This window comes from Vidua macroura, chromosome 3 (genome assembly GCF_024509145.1).
Source record: "Vidua macroura isolate BioBank_ID:100142 chromosome 3, ASM2450914v1, whole genome shotgun sequence".
In the NCBI taxonomy this organism is placed as follows: domain Eukaryota; kingdom Metazoa; phylum Chordata; class Aves; order Passeriformes; family Viduidae; genus Vidua; species Vidua macroura.
Window position 1 is genome coordinate 61,040,051 of NC_071573.1, and position 26,974 is coordinate 61,067,024.

Sequence of the window (26,974 nt, forward strand, 5' to 3'; positions counted from 1 at the left end):
CAAGGGCACTGATGAAGTATCATCTCTATTAGAAATTCTTTGTCTTTAATATAATACAACAGCAAGGTCCAGGAGTATACTGTATCCAGAGATAACAGGGAGCTTTGCTCCAGATTAAGAAAGTGCAAAGTTAAATTTTAGCTGCACAAATAAAGCAAAAAGTTCTTGTAGATTTGAGGTAGCCCAAGAATTCATGTAACAATTGTGGTTATAGCTCTAGTTAAGAGTCTGTGATTCCAGATACAAAGCAAGAGGCTTGGGACAAGAAGCTTTGGCTACTGAATAGAGAGGAAGCTCTGTCACTGCTGTCACACGCACACAGCTGTGACACAGCTGTGTCTCAGTGGCCAGTCAAAGCTGGACAGCAGAGCTATGGTTACCACAGACCAGTGGAAGATGCTTTCTGTCTCAGCATTTGCCAAGAGGATGAGAGGTCCTACAGATCTGAAATGTAGCTTCTGAAGCCTCTCAGCCTGCTTGTCTGCTAGCCACAGCTAGATAAGGGAATGCTGATAATTATCCTCTTAGTGGCTGCCACATTGTGGATTGATCACCAGGATCATTATAACTCCATCCAGAGAGTGGGTTTTAATGTCCTGCAAAACTCATTTGGGTGGCTTGCCTGTGTTACCTTCTCCTGAGAAGCCTATATTTCAGGTAGACTTGAGGAATGTCTTCATGTTCTGTTGAAAAGAGATAATATTTGATGAAACTTTTTTTTTTTTTCCTCTCAGAGTGTTTCCTAAGGCTTGTTCTGAACCAGCATAAGTTTTGATGTGCAGTGATGGTGGGTGCAGGTCATGGTCATAGTACGCTGAGATAAATGGGTGCTGAAAAGAGTGGGGAACACCACTGAAAGTAGAGTTTCTTTCCATCTCTCACACCTTCCTAATATTTTTATTCCCCTGGCATTGGCATTTCTGAGTTGACTGAAGTAGGTTGAGCTGAATTAACAAAAAATTCAACTGAAAGCAGTATGTTTTGTAAGTGTTTTTTTTTGGGCAGATTAGTTCCTTAATCTAATTTAGCAAGTTACTGCATCAGTGATGGTGTTGGCATAAGGGGAGTGAAGGAAACTCCCAGGAAAGGAGGGTTTGGCAGAATCCTCTGGCAGTAGTGTACATCTGTGCCAGCTTAATGTGATCGCTGTGGGGATGTGATTTGACGAGTTAAATAATTTTTATGAGTCCTAGTAGTGGCTATGGCCACATCCTGTGAGAGGCTCGTCTGAAATAATTCAGCTCCATTGGTTCAGTTTTGTTGAAAAGATATTTGATGGCTTAACTTTGTACTGGCAGGTTTTTAGTCAGTTCAGGTACAACTTGGCCTTTAACAACCTGTCTAAAGCTTGTGTAAGCTTCATCTCCAGCTCATTTAGTCCTGACTCATGCTGTTCAGTGGTTCAGTCATATGTACAGCCTCTACCTGCAAAAGGCAGGCTGTGATGTGAGAACAGATCCTTGGAATCCAGGTGTGTTGCACTGCAGGGAACCCTTGCACTCCTCCTGCAGAGCTGCCTCACCAAAAGAAACAAAAGCCCAGCTTGGATTCGCATAGACTCTAATGAGGTAAATAAAAGTGCAGTTTCTAAATTATGGTTGGTCATCCACTGATAAGCTCTTAAAAGCTTGCTGATCTGTGCTTTGTTTAAACACACCTTTCTTTGCTCTGAACTTTGCACTAGAGAGATTGCTTTGGTTTCTTAGTGCCCAAGGTAGTGCATGAATACATTATTGGGAATGAGAAGTATAATCAGAATAGCTTGCATGATTTCCTATAGGAAACACAACCTAACTTTGAATTTCAGTAATATTTTCTGGTTTAAGAGTAAAAAAGACTAAGATATTAAATATCCAGGACATTTTACAAATATAAATAATTGATAATACTATGTACTAATGAAAATGTCCAAATATCTGTCCAGTGCCTGTCCTCCCTTTTCTGAAAAGGGTATTTACACTGCGATGCTTGTTCTCCCTTGAGGTGAAAGCTAAAAAAGGGACTGTATTTCTTTCAAATCCTTACTGTGGATGGTACATACAAGAACAAACTAACACAGAATCTATTTTTCTCCTATTAAGTAGGAGCTGCTTATGAACATTTATGGGAAGCAACGAGCCTCATGCTGTGAAATCTGGTATTTGATACTTTGGACTTGAAATTAGAAAACAGTTTATGAAGATGTATGGTATTAAAATTCATGTGATTTGTCACCGTGTTTAGGTCTTTTTGGTCTTGCTTGAGTTTTTGAGATAATTTCAGAAAGGTTTGTCATCCTATATTAGGGAATATAAGGAAAACATTAACTTACATATTTTTGCTCATGTCTGTTTGCAGAATTATTTGATATAGATCTCAGTAAACACAGACCTCAGTATTGTTAAAATTTCTCTTAATTTCAAATATATGTGTAAACTTAATCTCTGACATTCATATTAGGCATAAATTGAGTTTTGGTTGTATGATTTTGCAGAAGCTGCTAACTGAGATCAAGTTAGTTAGCAGGTGAGAGTTAGCTAGGGTGAAAAAATGCATCTGTAGCCAGACTGTTGGTCAGCACAGGGCTGTGCCAGTGAGAGGTGGGGCATGGGACAGGATGGAACAAGATGAAGTGGGGTGACAAAGCAGCCAGGATGTGCAACCTTAAATGACAGTTTTTTCAAACCTTTCAAATGGAGTACTGTAATCTTAGCTTGTGTGTTAAAGTTTGTAGGAGCCTGGAACCAGATTCTTGGCTATCTTTTAGCAACAGGAGTGTTCCTTCCTTATGAATGCTGGGTTTCTTCCTGGAAAACAGATTACTGGGCTGTGCTGAGTGGTGGCACATCTGCACTGCCCTGTGCTCAGACTGTAGCCCAGCACCAGCATCACCCCATCAGACAGCTGTGTAGCTGTATTCATATGAGTTTGAGCCTAGGCTGAGAAACCTTCCCTTCATCTTATCTTGGTCTTTAACTTTCTGATTTCATTTTTTTCCCCCCTGTGTGTGGGAGGGTGTGGACAGAGGTGCACAGCCTCTGATTCTGGACAGAGTTGCTGCCTTTTGTATTGTGCTCTGTTATGTTAGTCTCCTGAGGTTTTTTGAGCCCCTATTTCTTTTTCATCCTCCAAGTTGTCACATAAATATAAAAATGTATAAGGTATAAAAAAATATAAAAAGGATAAAAATGTAATTCAATTTTGATCTAGAGCAGCTTCAATAGTTAAGAAGTATTTCTTCAGGTAGATTATATTGCACAAATCACTAGGAAAAGATACTGTTCTTATTTTGATACATTACTTATTTTTTAATTGAAAGATACATTTATGCCAGTATAGTCTTTGCATCTTACGGAATGATTTTCTGTCTGGTGTTAAGAACTTTTAGTTACTTGCCCATAGTTTAAGTTAGAGCAAGATTCCTCTGAAGACTGGTGAAATTGATCTGAGTCAAAATATTAGTATGAAATTAGATTTTTTTACTTAAGGTGGAAAATTAAAACTCTTTGGGTGAACATATCCTAAAAGCATAAGATACTTCTGCAAGTAGAATACTTTGCACAGTAACTAGAGAGGGAATTGGTATTTTAAAGCTTTGATTTTTATTGTTAACTATTACTTTGGCTGTGTGCCTTGTTGTTAGCTAGCCAGAGATGAATCTTTGTCCCATTTCAAGCTGCTGCTCTCACAAGAAGCCATTGCTAGTACTTTAAACAAGGAAATTACTTAAAGTAAGTCCCAACATGCCTTGTCATCTTGAAGAAAAATACTTTAATTTAGTGATACGTAAGTTGCCCTGTAGCTGGCCTCACTAGCTCTGGAGGTGTAGAGCATGTGTTTCCCAGGTCTTTTTCCGGTCCCTTAGTACAATGTATCCATCACTGATAGCAGTCTGCCTGGGTCAAAAAATTGCTTGGCAGTTTTACCTCAGGAAGTCCATCACCAAAAACTTTTCAAGCTTTGTGAGTCTGTGTGTCATCCAGTTTGCTTCCAGCTGGTTGCCTTCAGAGAAGAATGTGTGAGTGGGACTACAGTGAGTTGTCATGGGATGTTCAGCTGTTCCAGGCTGCTAACAGGAGATTCATATCTATTTAGTTTCTTAAGGAGGAAGCTTGTGACCCTAAGAGCAGAAGAGGATATTGCTTTGTGTTCTTCGGTTATGGAGAATCCCTCATGCCACAGGTTTTGCTTTCTCAGAGCATCTGCTTTGCATGTTTCTTGCAGTACAGGTGGGAGTTTGCCTGCTTGTTATCTGCCTGAGCGAGCTCTTCATAAGGCTGAGGAAATTGTTAAAGTTAAGCAGATATGAGTACCACGTCTTGCATGTTCTTGCATGTTCAGCCAGGTACACCAGGGTCTGCTGGCCTCTGATTTTCTGGCTTGATAGTTTGGAAGAAGGGCAAAGTGCCTGGCATATCCAGTTATGGCAGGCTAGTGGACAGATGTGACCGTGTATACTCTGGCTCCCTTAAAGGATGCCTTGCAATAGGATGCATTAGGATACTAATTTCCTCTGGGATTAAATGGGATTAAAAAAAAGCTAATTACAAAGTCCATCCCAATTCCTTTGTACAGTTCTGGGAATTCAAGTCTTCTGCTGTGTCAAGATTAATGAGCAATATTTTTTGGGAAGTAGCTTAATTACTCAAAAGATGACTCTGTTACTTTGGATGTCTGCTGGGGGAAGAAAACCTAGCCATTGGCTGGAGGTGCTGTGCTGAGGTGATGCTGATGCTGTTTCCATGGATGTAGACCCATCACTATTTCTGAATAAAGAATTCTTCTCTGCTGTGGCCTCAGGGAGTTAACTTTTGCTCTGGACTGGTGGCATGATTCAGCTGTACGTTTAGTTGGCTCTACTCAATGTTACCACGTGATCCTCTGCGAGTCCTGGTAGCAATTTCCCATTTAATCTCCCATTTAATCATTTAATTCAGCCACCTTTGCCCTTCCCCTGGATTGGACTGGATGTACAAGAGGCTGGCTGCCTTACTGCTTGTGCTGACTTGGTGGAGCCTGCCAGTAAGGATGGGGAGATCCCAGGGTCTGGCACATGGTTGGTTGGGGTTTGAATTTAGGCTGCTCTGAGAAGTGTTGGCCTTATGTGAGGTGAAGTGACCTGGAGGTGTTGTGCTTGGGGGCACCTCCTGGGGCACTCTGAGGTTGCACAGGAGTGAAGCTCGTGTGGCAAAGAAGGAACTGGACCCAAAGCACTGCTTTGGCACTCTTGGTGAAGAGGCAGCTTCATTATGTCATTGTTTAAAACAGTAGTGTACATACTGGTAGTAAAGGTCATATTTATTCTGAGAGGGCATTGTACAAATAATTGTAACTGATTTACTTCCCAGTGAGGTGCCATGAGACAACAATAAAGGGAAAATTAAGTCCGTTGCCTAGAGCGTACAGTCAATGAAACTATCCCTAAATTCTTCACTGGACCTTCCTAACCTTCAAAAATGAAGGAGATTAGAGCATGTCTGGTGCAAACACTCAACAATGGTGGCAGAAGCTGTAAATACACACACCAGTTTTGCATTTAGAGAACTGAGAACTGGGAAAATAGTATAATTTAGGTATATGGGCATTTGTCCTTCTTTGAAAGTCTCCTTTTCATCTTTTTGTTAAAATGTGTTGTAAATTTCCTGTTACAGAGTTTCTACATCAATTGCTATTGCTCTGTTGACTTTCATTGTAGGTTTTAAACCATATTCATGCTGACAAGTGTGTGATTCCATTTCCGTGTCAGTCTGTCAGCACTTGTTTAGTTCTTTACAAATGACTTTGTCCAGGTGCTTTATTTTGGCAAAGGAATTATTCTTTATCTTGTGGGATAGAATTGGCTACTTATCTGATCAAGTATTTCTTGTATCCACATAAAATTTTAAGACTGCAAGTGTGCATTTTCAGTGCCGACAGCATTAAGAAGGAGTTTACTTTAATATCTCTGGTAGGAAGGGACTTAACTGTGTCACCCTGCCTGAGCTCAGAGGATGTATTTGTCACTCAGCTCTGACCCAGAGATGTTCAGTCCCCTCATCACCTCCCTTTGCTGTTGCTATGTACTGGTTCCCTAATTTTTAGGGTGTATGAGTGCTCACTTCAGTGCTGGAAAGCCAGCAGGATACTGCCCAGTGTGGTGAGGTGTCATGAGGGCTGAGGACAGGACAGAGTGTTCAGGCAGTGCAGCTGGGAAGCAGGGAGTGAAGGACTCATGGGGCGCCCTGCAGCTTCTGCTCTGGTTTGCCTCATACCTGGTTCCCTTTGCTGCCTGGAAATGTCTGTGCTGTCTGCACCAAGGTCAGGCCCATTCAGGGTGCCTTCCCTTCCTCCACCTACCCACTCCCTGCCCTTTCCCTCAAATTGCAGGCTTAGGTCACTGTCGTAATAAGATGATTTCAATTTAATTGAAATGGAGTTTTCATATATGACTTAATATTGCAGGCAGCAAATGTTTTTTATTTCCCCGTGTACTTATTGTATCGTATAAGAACATATGGTATTCATTTGTAGTTGTGTCTCATAATGGGAAGTACAGCTGTCTAGCACGAGGAGCTTGGTCCTGTAACTAAAAATCATGGATTGCAATACTCACGAGTGCTTTAACATTGCTCTTGTTTTTCTGTACACAGTGTGTGTACACATGGCAAAAAAAAAAAAAAATTATTTATAGAAGCATCTGCATATGGATTGTGCCTTACTTCAGGTTTATTGTGCTACATGTGAAGTATTGTATTTCATTTTCCTTGATTATTACTGGGATCTGTAATTGTAGCTACTTAGTATTACAAATAGGTGCTATTTTTGCCCTGTTTATGGAAAGGAATATGTCTGAAATTTAAGGTGGGGATAGAACCTCTAGATTCATGGGGAAAGTTAAGAGCACAATGTCATTTTTACTTACATTTTTTGCTGGCAGTTAGCAGTTAGCCCTCCAGTGAAGTATTTTGTTTGGGAATGCAGAGTAAAAGGTACGGCTAATATTAGTGATGCAATGGTGTTGAAAAGCCAGATTCATGGTGTTTCACATCACTGATCGATTTCTTTCAAAATAGACTTTTTTTTTTTTTTTTAAGAACAATCATCATGGAAAGTGTTATCAGCTGAAAAACCACATAGGGCACTGCATGTTAACCAATATCTTTCATGTTTTTAAGATGTTGGTAAATAAAGGGGTGTTGGTTAGGGAGGAAAACAAAAGAATTTTCCTAAATAATTTGTATTAAGAGACATCAACTAGATGAAAATCTAAAAACAGACTTTTTTTTTTTAAACTACCTGTGTTTAATATAGAAATACCAGAATTCTTGCAGATTCCATCTGCATCCTCTTTGATGAGTGTAATTTAAAGTAAAGTTGGTAAGAGCTCTTTCGGTTTTCTTTTTCTTTTTTTGTCATTTTACTAGCAGCACTTTTTCTTTTCAGCTGCAGAGCAAGTAGTGACTGTCATATTTCTCTTTCTGACCAGACTTGTACAACTCCTCTTGCTGCCTTAAAATATGACAGCAGTCTCCCCTGGCCATATTAAGTTTTCATGCACTCTCTACCTAGGTACCCACCTGGAATGGAGACTGCTTACAACAACAACAAAAAAATCACATTTAAAAGTAAAGAACAAACAAATGGAATGCTGGTAGTGGAAATGAGAAACAAGGACTACACGTGTGAAACAATGATCAAATAATAATAAAATACATATGAGATGGGTTTTTTAGGATTTGTTTTTCATTTTGAATGGTTGTTTCTGATAAATGACTGATATTTAATTTGCATGTTTTGTTTATTTTTTTCTTAATTTCCCATTTCATGTCTGTTTCATATCTGCTTTTCCTCTTTTGTTTGGTTCGTATTATGTTCTCTTTCCCCTCCCGCCCCTCTTCTGGAACAAAATAAAAGCACTTTCAAATCCTTTTCACTGAAGTTTTGGTTTTGTATTCAAGCCCTGTAGCTCATAGCTTGTGGACTGGTAGCACAGTAGTAAACCCTATGGTAGGCTACCTTTCAAATTTGCATGCGAACACATCTGTATATCCAGACTGGTAGCTCTACATCTGTATTTTTAATTTGTAGGTGAAGGGACATACCTATGCATACAAGTACCAGCAAAGCTTTGCAGGGGCCTTGGTTGAAAAAAATACACATCTTTATGCATTTTCTACTGATGTCCATAAAACAGATATGGCAACAAAGGGTGAGAAAGAAACAGAAAATCTGTGATCCTGAGCTACTTCCTGCTTGCTTGGTTGCATACTGACATTTAAGAACTACGCAAGAAAAATGAGGAGGGAAGGAGTATATTAATGTAATTTTGTTTTGTTTTGTGAGTTCCTTGCTTGGTCATAGGATGAGAAGCCTTTTTAAGTGCTCATTAGCATAGGTAACAGAGCACAGGTTGGCACGGGTCTGCAGTACTCTTCTGCAGACAGTTCAGCTGTTGCAACCTTGGAACAGGTATTTCCCAGGAATATTTGCTTAGAAGAAGGCATTTGATAGGCAAGGAGACTTTGCAAAGACTCACAGCTTTAGCGGTTGACAAAAGAAAGATAAAAAGTTAGGATTGCCACTGGGTGCACTTTTCAGCCTCTTTTCTTTTGCTGAGGTGGGAATGGGCTTCTCTGCTGCCCTCTTTGTGCAGTGCGTCTGTGGGGAGGGGGTGTGGAGGAAACAGCTGGGTCAGGGCACATCGGCATTGCCATTTGCTCCTGCTGTGGCGTGCCCTACCTGCCTCCTATTAAAGAAATTTCTCAGAGCAGGTTTTCCTCATGTGCAGAGGCATGTGCAGCATTGTGCGTTAGCTCCTCCGGCCGTAGGTGAAATCCCAGTCACCACTTTTGAAGCTGTTTGCAAATGCCTCTTTCCATATGCTGAGCCTGAACTAAACCTGGATGATCCATTCCTTGCAGCATCCTCAAGGCCTCCCTCTCTCCTATCCCCTTGCTGTTTAGCATCTCTCTGATGTTTTGCTTCTGAACAGACCTGTATCCCTCCGAATCCTTGAGTGTTGGCCCACCTTGCTCATGCTGCTCTCCTTAGCCCTTCCTGCTTCCTCCTCTCCCTCTCTTGTCCTGCTTCCCTGAGACCAGTTTTATCTGCTTTGTCTTACTGGGTCTTTGTTGGTGATTTGTTTGGACAATGAAAGTGGTTTCCTTACAAAATATCTTTAGATTCCTGCATGAATTTCCTTGTTTGGGAATACTCATAAAAATTCATTTACAATTTATTCCGAATGTAAGGATTATATTGTAATAAATTGCCTATGAATGCATGCCAATTCCCTTCAAGCATAAACAAAATTACTGAATTGTGCTGTAAGCCTTATATTTGCAAGTAACAGGGTTATAGGCCTAGCTAAGAGGTCCTTTAAAATGGTAAGAGCTAATGATTTTAGAGAACTAATTGCTTTTAAGGGCACAAAAGTAACTCCAGTATAATTTCATGGCTATAACTGTACTTTACTAAATGGTCTTCGTATTTGCCAGGATATCTTAAATTGGGCTTTGTTGCCATGCTTATTTTTTCCAGTGTGAAAAGAAAAATAAATTATTTAAATCTTTCCTCTCTGCCTCTCAATAATGGAATTACAAATACTGTATCTGTTTCACTTCCTGGTTTATTCTCTTTGATATTTGTGGAGCCTGAAGTGATCTCACACAGGCTTTATTCTCTTCTTTGGGATAGGATTAGTTCCAGTGGTTCTCTTGGAAGATTACAGGAAAAAAAGTGTACTTTTAAAATGTGTATTATATGTTTGAGTATTTTCCCAATAAGCAGCATGAGGGTGGTTACAGGGAACGTATTTTGCCCACATTTTTGTCATTGATACGAATTGTAGAGAATGAAAAGAATCAAAATTACAAATGAAAACAGCTGTGCCCATATGAAGCCAGGTGATATAGAAGGCATTTGGAAGGAATGAGAAAGGTAGGTCAGTTGACCATGGGACAGAGCCAAAACTCATGTGACAAAGGAGATTCATAGGAGGCCCTTCCTGTTTTTATTTTCCTAGCTGTAGGCAGTTTTTCTTTTTTTTAACTATAGCTTTAAACACAATTAGGGTTGACTATAAGGAAAATATACTGAGTGTTTGTTGAGTTTGGAAATTGACTTGTTTTCATTCAGTGGGACCTGGGACAGGGTGAGCTGTCCCAGCTTTTCCAAAGCTGTGCATGACTTGCAAACCAGCTCCTGATATGGTGCCACTTTTGTGATTTTACCTATGCAGGTCCTATACAGTTCTCCCACATTCCATTGTCCCCTTGTTTTCCCTTCTGGATTTTGTTCTCCTGGGAATAGCTGATTTTCTGAAATGTGTGATTTGGAACAAAAATGGATAAGTATGTGCAAAAAATAGGAATGTGAATCCTAAGCCTTTAAGAGTCTTCATTCAAATGAGAATTAAGAGGGTCAGAATGTCAGTACAGAAGTAAAACCAAAACAAATTTCTCCTCATACTTCTCAGTTTAGCTAGATTGTTATAATTTCATTTCAGGTCGAATAATACATTATGTCGTAATGTTTTTGAGTTTTAAATAATCTCCAAATCTGAGTCCTTGAGAATCACCTTTTTCTAAAAGAAACAAAGAGGCTTCTGCATACTATGGTTGTAGAGTTGAACAACTTGGATGCTGGAATGCAGTAGTACCCCAAAACCAAGGAAACACAGCTGATGCAGTTATCTTGTGTGGAGAGGCTTTATGGCTATACTTGTCAGTCCTGAATTCTTTCTCACTTTTTGTGGGGTGGAATAAGGTCATGTTTTTTCCTGAAACAGCCTGAGAAGGCTTAGCAAATAACTCCTTTGGCAACTGTTCAAATGTGTGTATGTTATAGTTCTAGCACCTCTTTTCATTCACATCATACATGGAGTGCCAGTGATCTGTAGCAGAACCACAGAATCACAGGATATGCTGAGTTGGAAGGGTCCCACAAGGATCATTGAGTCCAACTCCTGGCCCGGCTCAGCACCATCCCCAAGAGTCACACCATGTGTCTGAGAGCGTTGTCCAAACGCTTCTTGAACTCTGTCAGGCTTGGAAGTGACCACTTCCCGGAGGAGCCTGTTCCAGTGCCCAGCCACCCTCACCACCCTGGGTGAAAAACCTTTTCCTGATACCCAACCTAAATCCCCCCTGATGCAACTTCAGGCCATTTCCTCAGGACCTGTCACTGGTTACCACAGAGAAGAGATCAGTGTCTGCTCTTTCTCTTCCCCTCACAAGGAAGCTCTAACTGCAGTGAGGTCTCCCTTCAGTCTCCTCAAGGATGAACAGACCAAGTGATCTCAGCTGCTCCTTATACAGCTTCCCCTCTGGCCCCTTCACCAACTTTGTTGCCCTCCTTTGGATGCTCTCTAATAGTTTAATATCATTCTTATATTCTGACTGTGAATATGTTCTGATTGTGACTGAAAGTGCACACAATATTCAAGGTGAGTTTATTATTCATTTAGATAGAGTATGTAAATTTATTAGCTTACCATAATTATAATTTATGTCATTGGAAGTGGAAAACAGAGTCCAAATGTAGGAACATGAGGTCCTGTCAAAGGAAATGTCATGAAATATTTTAATCTTCTTAGAAGTGCTGCATGTAGTTCAGGCAGATTAAATTTTGGCATCATACCTGGAATCTGCCATTTCTGGTGTAGTGGATTAGAATGTTAAGTGTAATAGCCTGTGCCATTGCCACAATTTCTTTCCTGTTTTCTTCAGTGACAGGCAGGGGTTAGGAAAGTAGTAAGGTTATGTGCACGAAGGTAAAAAAAAAAAATTATATAAATAGTAATGAGGATGTGGCTGGAAACAATATGATGTGTATATATATATATATATATATATATATATCTTTTTGAACTTAGAGTCTGGCAACCCTAACTTTGGCCAATTTTGTATTTATTATTCATGGAAGGGTTTAAAATGCCAGTTGGTGGGGTTTTCTGGATTTTTGGTTTTGTTTACTTTTGGTTTTCTTTGTTGGTTTTTTTGTTGCTGTTGTTAATCTCCAGAGCAGTTTTGAGCAGGTATTAACAGCAGCTGATGGTATTACAAAAAATCCTGAGAGACCTGATTCTCTTTGCTCAGCCTTTTTTATGTTAATTTAGAAACTGAGTATGGTTTTATACCTTCTCTGCAATCATTTTGTACTCTTTGGAAAAACGGAGCTTTGCCTCAGTTCCTACTTCTCTGGCTTTTCTTCGGAGCTTAAGGGGGATTTTGGGGAAGTTTGATTGCATTTGACATTCAAAATGTTACAGAGTAGCAAAAATGAAATTACTTTATGTGGGAGCAAAGGAATGCTGTGTCACTTCATGAAAAATACTGTAAATTATGTTGCTTCCTTACTGTTATTTTTCCATGTTCTGTATGATTCTCTTGAAAAGACTGAATTACAGGAGAGTTTGCAGTCAGTCATGGAAAGAGCATATGTCACAAAAGGTAGAAAAGAAAGGATGCAGCTGTTACAACATGTGACAAGATTTGGGAGGTAGAATGAAAAGCAGCCATACAAGCCCAGACTGAAGTTTCTCCCTTGCCTTGTAAAAGCTATGAAGCACTTTAAGGGTGGTAAGAAATATTTTTGCATTGCTCTGGACACCAAATGTCCAGACTTGGTCTTGCTCAAGGGTTACCTGTTACTTACAAAAGGTTATGATATTGGTTTTTGTTTGATGGGAAGTTTAAACTATCAATTAAATTTTAAAATGCCCCTATTCTAATATATTTTGTCTTATAAAAAGATGACATTTTCATTTTCAAAATCCAATTTTTTTTCATTTAGGTAGTGTCAGTACTCTGTGGCTTTATGTAAAATTCAGTTGTTTTGGGACAACCTGCTTTGATGGCCACATCAATTCCAATTTGATTTTTTTTTTTAACAGAAGTTTTTGAAAAATGCTCAAAACTCCACTGCAAAATGGTGGATAGTGTGTGAAGGGGGGTATGTCAACAGTGTCCCAAACATTGGGTTGAAACCATTAGGATAAGTGATTTGGTAATAAAAAAACTCTGCAGCTTTTCCTAGAAATCATGAAAAATCAAGATGCCCTTCTGGTATGCACCATGGCTGTAGGAAAATCTGGCAATCACTTCCCAGGTCAGTGATTCAGCCAAGAATGGGCGAGCTGCAGCCACGTGACTGCTGTAGCCATTGGATTAGAGCTTTTTTGTTTAATTCAGTTAAGAAGTTTTTGTATCTTGAGGTGCTGCTTGGGTTCTTGAAAGAAGGGGAGGGATGGGGAGAGCTTTGGGTTTAGGAGCTTGACTTATTCCCACACTTCTTGTAGCTCAGAATTCAGAATGAGAAGTGGGACAGGAGATCACACTGTTTTCCTCTCCTTGTCTGCTTAGTTGTTTAGATTAGACAGGACTTAAGAAGTCCCGTATTTATGTTTAAGGGCACAGCGTCTCATGGAAGTGATTGCTCAGTAACTAGTTTTCAGAATGAACCAGTACTAGTACTGGCATTTTTTTGGTTGTTTCAATTTAGCTAGCCTTTGTACTAACTAAACTTAAAATTACTTACACAGATTACTGTACTTTGTAACTCATATGTCAAGAAGATAATTGTTCTTTGAGAATGCTGTTTTATTTATAGCCACAGTGCTGGAGTCGATCACAAACTCACAAAAGCAAAGCTTCCTTTCATCTGTCTTGCAGTATGCCATGGGGTCAGATCTCAATCTTTAACACTCAGTGGTCCAGTGGTGAAAGGCTCCAGAGATCTGAGAATTATTGTTGTTTCTGTCCCTGACTTACACTTATGAGTTTGAGCAGCAGGCTTCAGCTCTCTGAGCCAAGTACCCACCCTATTTTTCTCTCCCTCTCTTTGTGTCTTGTTTATCAGATGAACACATCTAAGCATGTGTTGGCGTGATGTCCAGAATCAGTGAGCCTCATTATCAGCTCAAGGTATGGCTGCAATAATACTGCCAAATAGCTTTTATGACTCGCTTTGCATGGACATTTCAAAAGGTGTTGCAGTAATTTAGCTGTAGTCAGATACATTTTTGTTGTTTTGTGTAACTCTAAGTAAAGTGCTAGTTTATTGCAGTGCCAGAAAATGTGTCTAAAAGGCAGCAGTGCTCAAGACATTGCCTGTACAAGAATTCCAACAGCAATGGTTAATGGCTAGGATTTAAAGACACTCTAAAGGCCAAACATTGTATTTTCAGTGTACAGTTTAAGGATACGTAATAGTTCAGTTTGACAAATAATTACATCACTTGATGTTGTGGTTTAAGCCCAGCCAGCAATCAAGCACCACTCAGTCACTCCCTCACCAACAGGACTGGGGAGAGAATTGGAAGAATAAAAGCTAGAAAACTCATGGGTTTGAGATAGACACAGTTTAATGGGGAAAGCAAAAGCCGTGCACACAAGCAAAGAAAAACAAGGCATTAATTCCCTGCTTCCCATGGGCAGGCAGGTGTTCAGCCATCTCCAGGAGAGCAGAGCCCCATCACCTGCAATGGTTACTTGGGAAGACAAACTCCAGACTCTGTTGAAAGGTTATATTCAGATTCAAAATTAGTGGTTAGCTCTACAAAAATGACAAAGATTACATTTTTTCTTATCACTCACTGTTTTAGAACACAACATAGTCTTTCATTCTCAAGTGAGAAAAATGGGATTAAGGACAAAATTAGCTTTCTGCAAAGCTAATTTATCTGAAATGCCAGTGGAAGTGCACCTTACAAACTGATTCATCTCTAGCTGTTGTAGTTTACACATGACAAATGTCAATTATGAACTGCTAAAAAGGCAGTGGAACAAACGGGAAATTTAGTTTTCACAGGGAAGAAGATAAGAAATAAAGACAGCTGCACTGTTATAAAATGATTCTTGAGGAAATCAAATTCAGGGTGACAGAACTGGAAAAAAAGCACAATTTTATTATGGCATACATCAATGATTAATGTAAAGAGTCATGTTTTCTTAAAGGCTGATAAAGGACACAGTTGGTCACGAAAGGAAAGGCTGTGAAGAAAACATTTTGATGAAAGGCTGGAAATAAATCCCCATAGACCAATGTTTATAGAGCAGGTATTTGTTTATTGCAGCGCTGGTGGTGAGGGGGATATCTCCTCTTAACTCACCCACCCTTGTCAAGTGCTGTGGTGTATTTATACAGTAAGTATTGCTTAGTATCACTGTGTCACTACAGCATCATCACATATGTGTCAGAACTAATTTACATAGTATGATCTCACGGTTATTAGATCATTCTTTTCCACTGTGCTTGCATCTCCCCAGTTTGGGGTTGTCAGGGGTCTTTGATGAAGGCTTCCAAGGTCTTTGCATCTGAACTTTTCATCTTTGTCTTTGGAGCATGCCCAGTTATGGTGTTCCTTGATCTGTCTAGACTTAACTGGCCTAAATTCTTTGTTTTGTGGCTAATTGGCTTTGCACTTGCCAATTTTTCATTAGTACTATACTTACCTATCTCTAAAACTATCCACCTGGTGACTTTTCTTTTTTTGTCTATTCAGCATTAAGAAACTAGTTAACCATATACTAGCCATTACATTGTATAAAAAGTTATTTATATCAGGTTATATAGGTATCGGGTTATATAGATATATAAAAAGTCATGATTTAGGTTATATTGATATAACCTAACCTATAACCTATTTATAACCTATCAGGTTATATAGATATATTAGGTTATATTGATATCTTATAAACTCAAGCTATATAAGCACCTTGTAACTTCGATCTACGTTATATAGGCATTAATTTGCACACAATTCTTCTCCTTTAAGTACTTGCTACAACATGAAGCACATCAGTTCTTAGTAAAGTAACCCAAATCTGTTTTTTCCCTTGTAAATGTAATGAATGTTGTTCATTACAGGAATTGTTTTTAATGGCTTCCTTCTGGAAGACCTGGAGTGCTTTGTCTCACATCCTTGATGTTTCCAATAAAAAAAAGTATCTCTGGTGGGTGGGACAAGAATATTGAGTCTGGTAAAACACTGCAATAACTGTATTGAAGAATGAGTTTTATGCCTGGGGGGTCTGTTTTGTACTGAGATAAGCAGGCAAAAATCTCATCGGCTGCAAAGGTCAATGTCTGAGTATCAGAGGTCAGAACTGACTGTGCCATCTGGAAATGAGAGTATTGCACTGCTCCCTGTAAAGCTATTTGAAGAGTGAACTATTTTACAAGTCAGTGGAAATAGATGTTAATAAGATTTTAATGGAGTTTGAGTGTGTTGTTAGTTGTGACCTTAATAAAAATATGAGTTTTCTGGGGATGATGAAACTGCTGGTGAGTAAGCTTGCTATTTAGTAATCTGAAATGCTTGAAAATTGCTTCAAGTGACTGTGTGTGTTAGCAGTACCTTACATTTTCTAGGAGGAAAAAAAGAGATCTCCTTTAAGATCCTTGTGAAAAGAAGCTGCATTTTTCAAATTTTAAGTACATAAACTGGACACCTGAAAACAACAATGTACTGGAGAAGTAACCTATTTTCTGCAACTGCAGTAATAGCTTTTTTTTTTTTTTCATGAGACATTTATTTCCTACTGATAGTTTTTTGGAAATCAGTTTTCTACAAAATTTCAAAGTTTGTAACATGGGACATTTGAAATACTTCTAAAATAATTTTTAATGAGTCTATAAATGTGGCATTAATTATATTTAAAAAGATCTCTCAGATTCCTTATATTATTACTATGACTGATTACTTTTCCCCTTCTCTCTGTTCTTCTTAGCCTTAATGTTTCCACCTCTGAATTGCTATTGTGCAATATACAACAAATGCTTGCTAAGTTTGGAGAAGGATTGAATTTCATGGAAGGTCACAGCAGAAAACCCATATTCTTGTTCTTGACAACAGATATCTAAAAATAAAAATATTAATTGGTAGCCTATTTTCCCATATGCTATGAAATTTTAAAATTATTTTTCTCTTCTCATGTACACCAAGCCTGTGGTATGAAGACTGTCATCATTATCTTCAAAAGGTCCTGTTTGTGCCTTTTTGTACCCAGGGGAAGGTTCATAGGAGAGACAGAGATGAAGATGCCTGAAGCCATTGCTGTGCAGATTATGCACCAAATACTGCTTCACCAATATCTTTCTCTGGTGCAGTATGCAAGGCAAGAAACCTTGAACCAAGGGAAGTGAAAAAAAGGATCTGATCCAGCTCTGTCAGCTGCAGCTTTAGCAGTTGTTCTCTCTGAACCTGAGCCTCTCTCTGTCCTAGCCCACAGAAATGTAATTGTAGCTATGAACAAATGTAGATGGCTTTGAAAAGGTTTGCAGTCTGAACAGGTACTGGGGATAGGGAGTTGATTGAGTCTGATGAGGGAAGACAAGGAATCAGTGAGTGGAGTGGGAGTGGTGTAGCACTTGGTTCATGAAGAGCTCAAGCATTGCTGGAGCTGGGGTTGAGGCTGGCAGCTGAGAATGGGCCTAGAGCAACACAGATATTGAAGGAGAGATTCCAAATTCACAGCAGAGTGGTGAGGTTTTTATATGAATATTTCTCATCAGGATCCCCTGGTCATTGGTGTCAAACTGTCTCAGAAGGCTTTCACAAGAAGGCATGGCAGTACTGCCTGCTCAAAATTAGGAGTTGCTGTATTGATTTGTTGGTGAGGGGTGAAAAGGTCAGGCCAGGAAGAGCCTTGCAAGAAAAGCTACTTACATTTGGTAGAGCAAAGCAGCCCTGTGACCAGAGCCTGAAGGGCAGGATGCTGTCTCTGAGAATTAATGGAGTGTTTGTGAGGTACAGCAAATGTTCATAGGACCCTGAAAATGGCCTTGAGTGCTCTGTGCTGAGTGTCAGCTCCACATTTCAGGACACAGACTTCTCAGAGACAGAATTTAGTCTGGAGAAGGTGACAAGCCTGGCTTTTATAGAAGAATTGGAGTAGCTCTGCCCTGTCAGTGTGGCACAGAGCCACAGCATGTTGGAGCCTATCCCACCTCAGCCTGCTAGAGCTCCTCAAAATACATGCTTGTAATGTATTAGTCTGTTAATTTTTTTTTTTCATGGTGTGTGGTGGTGGTTAAATTTCAGCTGAGGTGGATCAGTGGGAGCAGGTTGTTCCAAAGGTAAATGGCCACCCAAGAGCTGCTGAGCAGTTCCACAGGGTTAAATTGAGTGACAATAAGCTGAAATTTGACCTCCTTCAGGCAGCAGTTCAAGTGTTCAGAGTGTATTTTTGAGAGAGACCCAGTCTGCTCTGAGTATCTCCAGCTGAAGGAGGAGGAAGGCTGGTCAAGGGTTGGGAAGTCTGTCCTGCTTTGACCACACTCAGCACCCCAGCTGCCTGATGGGGACACTTACTGTGACTCCATGAACATCTTTCTGCAATGATAAGTGCTGAGTTCAAAAGCAGCACAGATCACACATGGGACACACCTGTGAGGAGAAGTTGAGGAACTGAGGTAGCTACACAGAGAAGTTGTATTTATTGGGTAATGTGCACTACGAGCATGATAGTGTTATTGTCATTGGTGCAAAAGCTGAACAGTCCTTAATGTTTTTGGGTTTTTTTCTCCTGAGCTTTCAAGTAAGGGCAGGTTAAGCAGTGGTGTTGAGGTTCACATTAGCTTGGTGATTAATTGTAATTTATTAACTTATACTTGGACCAGAGAGACAGGGTGTGTAGAAACTCACAGTCCTTCCATAAGGCTCTTTACTTTTAAAGGCAAAGTCCATATGGTTAGTATTTCTTATCAAAGAATCAAGCAATGTCTGGTGTGAAAGGATTTGTGAGTTGGACACACAAGGAGCTTATCTTCAGAGAGAAAAGTATAGCTGTTTTACCTAAGGGCAGCTGACAGGCGTCAGCTGTCCTGAGATAAAATGTAAGGACAAGAGACTTTCATTTTAATACTATATAAACTTGCCAAGTCAGCTAGATAGGAAGGTAGGATTTAATTTACTGTGTTTACATTGTGATAAATCCACAATGCTTGGTCTTTGATATGTTTCTTCTCTAAGAATGAGTGTTATTTATTACTTAACCCCAAACTGTGTCTTCTTTTTTAGAATATGGAGACAAATTCAGACATATAGGACTCTGAAGCTCTTCCTGAAATACAAAGAAATTGCTATTTCTTAATACAATACTGTTACAGCAGTAGTTTAGGAAAAGATTACTGAAAATCATCAGTGTCCAGTCTTACCTCTACAAAAAGTAGGGATAACTGTGAAGTTAAATCAGCTACTACTCATGTAATCAGCTGATAATCTGAATCAGTTTGTGGCTTCTGATTTGGTATATTTAACTGTAAGGGTGACCTGTAACTTCAATGACATCATTGAAACCTGTGTCCTTTTTAAGCTGAATTCTTTACCAGGTCAGTGGGCATTTTTTGCCAGTGACTTAATGAGGTCAAAATGACACCTAGAGGTTTCAGCTTGTTGATTTCTTTTTTGTAGTTGCAGCTATACTTAAGATGAAAGATCCTTTTGGAAGCTTTAGCATTATATGTTTGGCAAGGTGAACCAAGAACCACTGACATCAAACTATAAAAATGGTAAGCATTCGGTCAAAAAGGTGGCAAGATAGAAACAAATAGTTTCTATGGTCTTTATTAAACATTTGGACTTTCCAATTTATTTCACAAACTGTAACTGCAGTAATTCTACTGCAGTTAGAATTACTGCTGGTCAGTAATGACCAGCTGTAATTAAGGTCATAGATACCAGAGTAAAGATCAATAAAAAATAAAAGCAGAATAGCAAAGGGAAACAGTAATTGTATTGTCAAGCTGTAAGAATTTACTCAGGCAGAAAGGCACTTTTGAAAAATTCTTTAAGTGATGATTCTGAGAGGACACGTGCCATGAATTTTGTGGACCTGACTCTTGAGAGTTGAATGGAAGGTATATGTAATGAGCATTACTAGAATTTGGATTCATTTTTTCTTTTTTAAGACTGACTCCCATGCTGTTCCAGATTGGGAGATACCTAGAGCAGAAATATTAAATTAAAAACATATTTCAGATACTAAAAATAATTTGTAATATCTTGGTTTGCTTGTTGCCAGTGGTTTGCTTTGCTACTTTGACACAATTCATGGTGTCTTCACACACATTAATACATTCTGTATCTTAAGATGTTAACCAAAAATTTCTTTTTGATTTATGTTTATAGCCGTCGGTCTGGACAGTATACAATGAACCATGACCATTCCAAGAAGATCCCCGATGGAGCATCGTTTGACCGTTCAGGATCCCAGGACTCCTTGGACGAACTGTCTATGGATGACTACTGGAAAGAACTTGAAAACATCCATGAAACCAGAGGAAATAATCACGAAGAACAAGTAGCACTTGTAGTGAAAGAGCCAGATGGTAATGAAATCTGTTCTGTCAATGTTTATCAGTTTGCTGATTTAGGGATTTTTCTTCAAGTCTTATTTCAATACATGGCACCTACCAAATGCAGATCAAAAAAGGAGGTCACTTTCCTGAACATCTGCTTTGAAAATTCTGTTGCCTCTGATGCATATCACCAGAAACAGGCAGTGCCCTGAAAGACAGTAATATCAGAGACAAGTAAAAGGCTGATTTTTCTTTGAATGGTACTTGCAGAATATCACAAAGGTGCCTGTGCTTGCAAACCGCAACAACTGAACTCTTTGCAGTTTACTGTTGAACTAACTTACCCTTTCACTCTTTGTGTATGTTGTTTGTTATTGTAGCTATTGTGGATAGAAACCTCACGCTTTAGAAGACAAGCCAATGATTAACCGATTTAAGTTTAGTGAGTAACTTTCTATGCTTGTAACTATTGTGATTGTTCAGTTGTACTATTTGTGTTTCTCAGAAGCATGAATTATGGGCCACTCCTTGGGTCATAGTCTTAGAGGCTGCGCAATTTCTTTTTCTTTGTTTTTGTGTCCTCTCAGATAAAAGAGGAGTAATGTCCTTAATGTTAGTTTTCTCTCAAAAATTATTTTTGAACAATGCAGTAGCTGCCTCTCTCCCATTCTTACGAGACCCACAGTCTCAGTAAATTAAAATGGTGAATTTTGCATTTTGGTATGGCCTCCACATGAGTGAGAAGAATGTGCTCCATGAGCTTTCAAAGGGATTTGCTCTTCTGCCTCCCTAAGCACTTTGAACAGTCACTGCTCTGAAGTGCATAACAATGAGGCCCCTGGAGAAAGCAGTAAGGCTCCCAACGCTTGTGGCGAGCTGGGGGGTTTTTTGATGGAGTCATGGGGCTTTCTCCAGAGCAGCAGAGCCCATCATTCTACAGTACACAAACCTCTTACCTTACTGCAGCTCATTGGTGTGGCTGTGCCTTTAGGCTCTGCATCCCCAGCCCCACCATTTCCATCGGGTTTGTATGTAGCCTTCTTCCCCCTGGTTACTGCAGCTGACTCTGGCGTGGAGCCCGAGTGAGTCAGCACAGCTGAGTTATCAGCTTGAGCATGTGTTGCTGTGCCCCACACCTTGCCTCGTGCTCTCTTGGGCACGAGTACTCCTGAGTGTGTGGGATGCTGCAGCTGGCTGATGATCCTGCCAGAAATTCAGCCAGGCAAAGGCAAGGCAGGGGAGACAGCTTGCTCACAGCTGCTCTGGGGCATGGGTGTAGCCCTTCTTTCCAGCCCTGATAACAAAACCTGAGAGTTTTGTCAGAGGCTCAGGATGTGGCTGCACAGCCATAGCAAAATTCATACTTAAATTTTGGTGTCTGTTTTCTGGATGATGTTAATATTAAGGTGCCCACTTGGACGTGCTCTAGGCACAGTGGTAAAATGAAATCCAAAAAAAAAAAAGCAATAGTGAAGTTGACATGCCAGCTTTGGAGTATTTTTAGGTATCTGATAAATGGAAATATTGCTTGAACATTTGAGAGAATTGTTGGCATTCAGCACAACCTCAACTGCTACAGACAGAACTTAGTGTTTTATAGAAAATATCATTAGGGCGATACAGATTTCAGAAGCAGTTGTTTTGCCATTGGTGACAATATTTAATAGCTTTCTCTTCTTTCATGTGCAGTGATGTGTCAATAAAGGATACCTTATCAGCTCTAAGACTAAAGCAAAAATTGTTCTGTGGGCTGTCAGCAGGCTGGAGACCATGTCATAAGAACTGATGAAAAAAATAGCATTAAGGTGACACGTGTAGGCTGGTTTGTCCTTCGTTAAATTGAGCTAGTGGAAGGCTGTAGAATTAATGTATCAAGAAAAGTGGGCAGAACCATGTCAGTAAGAAAGCTAAAAAGATTGAGTATTGAACTAAAAATCAGTGGAGCAGCAATGATCTGGCTTTCAGGCTTTCCCATACACATTTTTATTCAGGAACATTTATAAAATGGTATATTATTTTAATGGAAGTGCTGTAGATTATTATAAAGATTGCCACATATCAATCTGTATTGGATTAACTACTTTAAAAGCTTTGATATCATATATTAAACCTTTTGAGACTCCTTAGAAACAATAGCTTTTTTCCGAGTCATGACAGTGTAAGTAATTCTTAATTGTGTATCCCCTTGGTACTTTTATGTGAATTATATTAACTGTGCCATGTCATTAAAATACAATGTGCTTGGCAGTACTAGAAAGCAATGTTTATGCCTTTTTCTCTTCAAATTGCTCAGAGGGAGAACTGGAAGAAGAATGGCTGAAGGAGGCAGGTTTGTCGAATCTGTTTGGAGAGAGCTCTGGCGACTCCCTGGAAAGCATGGTGTTTTTATCCACACTGACCCGAACCCAGAAAGCGGCGGTGGAAAAGCGAGTAGAGACTGTCACACAAACCATGAGGAAAAGAAACAAACAGCACCAGATTCCTGATGTCAGAGATATCTTCAGGCTACAAAATGACTCAAAGGGAAAAGTGAGTTCCTGTCGGTTGTTTTGTTTGATTCTGGCAGAGAGAAGAGAGGGACACGTATGGATGGGGGAAGAGCAGAGTGGTGCATGAAAGGGATACTTCCAAAAGATTTGTGCCCAACTTCACTGATTTCCAAGGGAATTTTTCACTAAATTTTCAGGGATGGTGTTTGTCCAGATTCAACATTGCATTAAGCAATTTTATTATTTCTAAAGAAGTGTGTATATTGGCCTCATCTTACTGAAAGGTGATGAATAAAACAACCGCTCATTTTAATTGGAATTGTTTTTCATATGGATGTGAAACTCATCACAACAATCACCCAAAGAGCTACTACAAGCCTACCTTTGAATGGTTACCTCTTACTTACTGGTGCTTTTGTTTGTTTGTTTGTTTGTTTATAAAAAAAGGGGGGAAATGGGGCATTAGCCTAACCTCCTTGGTTTTGGCTAGGTCTTTATGCCTATCAGCTGGAAATATAAACCCCATATTAACTCCCAGGGCCTATGTGTGTATTAAACTGTGTATGGGAAGTTACTCTGACAGGATCCGAAGGGTCCCAGTTTCCCCTTGTGAGATATTGAAGAGAATTCCTTTCCCATATATAGGAAAGGGGAAGGAGGGAAATGGAGACTATGATTAGAATTCCTTTTCCATGGAGAGTGTGTGTCCTCTCTACTCCCTCAGAGCACTGAGATCTTCAGCCGTAAGAATGAGGCCTTATGGCATGACTGGGTTACCTGACCTCAGGTCTGTCCCTTGTTCCCACTGCTGACACTGCCTTTCAGTGCAGTGGTTGTGGTGATGGAAAGCACGGTAAATTTTGAGGGGATTTAATTTCCTCCTTCCCTCAACAGCTTCTTCTCCTTCAGCAACTCCTTCTAATCTCAGTTGAAGTGTAGTGGGGGAAGTGGTGTGTTCTGGAGGCACAACTTCCCTTTCACTGTTCTGCTTTGCCTGTGGTTGCAAAAGAGATATTAACTCCATAAAGGCTCTCTGGGATCTAATTTGTAATTGACTCTACCTGAAAATTACAAGATCTAATAGCAGAGCAATTTAGGTAATATATCATGTACCTTAAAGCAGTATAATTTCTCTTTTTTTTATTCCAGTAAAGCACAAGAAATATTCATGTTCCTATATGTAAGCTACATACTGTAATGTTTGAAAATCCTATGTCACAGTGTTAAATAAATTTTTCTTCTCTTAAACTACATGTTTTGATATTGAAGACACTACTGAGAAGACAAATTATTTTAGGTGTTTAAGATGCATAAAACAAATGGTTGTTTATTAAATATGGAAATATTGGGGGAGAAAAAATCCTTCTAAACTTGTCTCCTTGACAGAAACAAAGTAATACAAGTATAGGTCCTCAAACTTGTACTTTATTCCTTTCTCTAAAGTAAGATAATTGTTCAGAAATCATTGCTTCTGGTTATTCACCAAATTTGTCACCAAAAGTCTGTGGGAAGTAGCTTCTGCTACCTCCCTAGGTAACTTGTCTCACTGCTTTGTTACTCACCCATCATTAGAAAGCTTTTTATATAACAAAAGAGGACTGAAGCCACCTGCAGCTGTATGAAGTCATTCCAGTTTAATAATAGCCTCTTAAAATCCTGTAGTCTCCCTTCATCTGGAGGAAAGTAGGAGGAAAGGTAAAACAATAGTGTTGATGTTTTGCAACAACACAACAATTGTATTAATGTTTCTCCTGAATTTCCTGCCATATTCCCAAAGAGAAGCTAGACTTTTGGTACCTTGACAGCTTCCCATTCTGCTTCTGCTGCTTTGTGAAACAGAGATAATTTTCTGGGCACTCATGCTAACTTCTTCCTCCTCTCAAGATACCTGATTAAAAAAAAAAAAAGAAGAAATGAAAATACAGATTGTGCCAGTTGGATAAATCTTTAAAACTTGCATTTGTTTTCTCAGTTATATGAGTTATACGTATGGAGTTATAAATTGCTTAAGTAAAATACAAGTAGAAATACAGTGTGCTAAACAGTCATTGTTAACTTGTGTTGCCAAAAAGTAAAAATGATATGTGGGTAAAAATGTATATAAGTCTACATATATCCATTTATATGGACATAGATTTTCTACATGTTCTGAAATATTTTGTCTATAGTTGGTGTCATCCAATTCACAAAATGTCACATCTTGAGACTGGGTAGGGCAGCATTACAGAAAGGAGAGGATGGTTCTAATCCTTTCCCATTCTTCCTCTCTTCAAAGTGTCCTGATTTTGTTGTTGGAAATCTAAGCTGTAAGCACAGATAATGTCAGGGTGCCCTGCAAAAGGAATGGGATTGCTCTCTAGGGGAGGCAACCATGTAAGCTTTTTCAAGACAAAGGAATTTGGTCTAAGTCAGTCAAAACATCTCCTCCAGATTCCCATTCCATATCTTTTCTAGTGCAAACTACAGCTTCAGGTCAGACTGCATTTTCTTATTCTTTGCCACTCTGGAAAATAAAGTCATTCACCCAGGTAGCCTTCTAGGAAGAAGAGGAATTGACTTAATTACTTCTTTTTTTTAATTACCTAGGTTTCAGAGCCCCTTAGACTTTGGCAAGGGGTTTTCTATTGAAACACAGAAATGTGCTTTTGCATACCCCTGAGTTGCAGGAGTGTGTGTTTTAATCCCACACAGAGTCAAAGGAGTTTCTACAACCATGCACTAGATTTTTGTAGGCATGCATATTTATTGTTCCTTTCTTAGGTCTGTGATGGAAGTGAACCTTCAACTGTGAGAACAAGTGAAAACAAAAATGAAACACATGGTGGAACAAAAGGTAATGTCAAATAACTCTCTATTTGATTTGTTTTTGGTTTGTAGGTGTTCAACTACACAGGATAGTACATGGGTCCATATTTTAAGTAACTTTTCAGCAAAATTAAATTATAATGAGAAACCTGTTCTGGACTGAATTGTTGTGTAAAATTTTAAGTGTGTCTGTACGTCGTGTCCTTTGAGCCACCTGAGAAATCCTGTTTATTATCAGGGATCAACTTATAATCAAGCTGTCTGAGAGAAGTCTTCTCTTGTAGCTTATGCTCAGGTTGTTTCTGATCCTTAATTTATCGCTTCTGGTCTGTCTCTGCTGTACAGTACAGGAAATGAAGGTCTATGCATAAACTCATCAGTGCATGCAAAAGAATAAAACCACATGGACTATAAGCAAAAAAAAGAAAAAAGAGAACTGGCTGGACTCAAGCATCAAAAAAACTGTGAGAACTGGCTATATACCTGTAGCACAAATTAAAGGAAAAACAGGGATTAAAGAAAAAAGGTTGTTTACCTTTTCAAAGGACATGGAAGTGAAATAGCATTCTGTGTGCCTAGGTTGTGTTCAGTGGCATGCTATCACAAGAGAGGTGCAGTATCCATGGAAGACCCTTTCCTCTCACTATCAGGATAGTACATCACAGAAGTCCTTAGCTGACTCCACAGTTTGTGTTTTGAGAGTATGATTTCTGATGAAAGACTTTGACAGAGCTTTCTGCTGTTCTTCAGGTCCAATAGTAAAAGGATAACTGTCCTGCCATGTTGGATTACTTCAAAGTAAGGGTTTTACTGTGTCTGTTGTATCACCCTACCCACCCCTGTAGAAATCAGGTTATTTAAGTTTTAAGATGCAGCTATTTAAGTTTTAAGCTGGCAGCTATTTAAGTTTTAAGATGCTGCACCGTTATTCTGCTTTGTTTATATATTGGGGTTTTTACTTCTTCTGGAGGAGTGGATAGCACATAGTTGTTACACTGAACCCTATACCCACACTAAGCAGGCAGATTAAGTTGCCTATTTCAAGTTAGTTAGCTGTAATTAAGCCACCAAATAAAGTTCTGCTTCAGTTCTAGAATATTGACTAGTAGCATTTTGGAAAAATTGTTACTTTAGAATTAGACTTGGAAGACAGCAATGGACGATACAGAATGTGCATGGCAGTTGAAGTGGGAGACATGACCATAAACCAGCCCTGAATAACACTCAGTCTGTGTGTTTCCAGAAGTGTGTATTTCTCTCCTGCCCTCTCAGCAAACCTCACTCCAATAAGAACAGTAAAAAAACTGGGAGGACTGCCAGACTGCTGGTTCAGCACAAGGGAAGGAAGAGATGCCTAGTGCTTGTGTCAATAAACTTCACTGCAGGATTCAGAGCTGGAAAATTACCAAGCAATTATT

General features: G+C 39.3%; 1 protein-coding gene across 2 annotated transcripts in view; it reads left to right on the top strand.

Moving 5' to 3' along the window:
* The window catches only part of ARHGAP18 (Rho GTPase activating protein 18), a 66,221-nt gene that overhangs the window by 6,993 nt on the left and 32,254 nt on the right, over positions 1-26,974 (top strand). Inside the window, exons 1-4 of one of the 2 annotated variants that reach the window (XM_053974334.1) lie at positions 20,211-20,292; positions 20,643-20,704; positions 22,556-22,791; positions 25,512-25,584. In XM_053974334.1, coding sequence (XP_053830309.1) covers positions 20,683-20,704; positions 22,556-22,791; positions 25,512-25,584 — 331 coding nt within the window. In that variant the 5' untranslated portion in view covers positions 20,211-20,292; positions 20,643-20,682. Of the gene's footprint in view, positions 1-20,092; positions 20,293-20,642; positions 20,705-22,555; positions 22,792-25,511; positions 25,585-26,974 lie in introns of those variants that run through there. The other variant, XM_053974335.1, reaches the window with a different exon arrangement.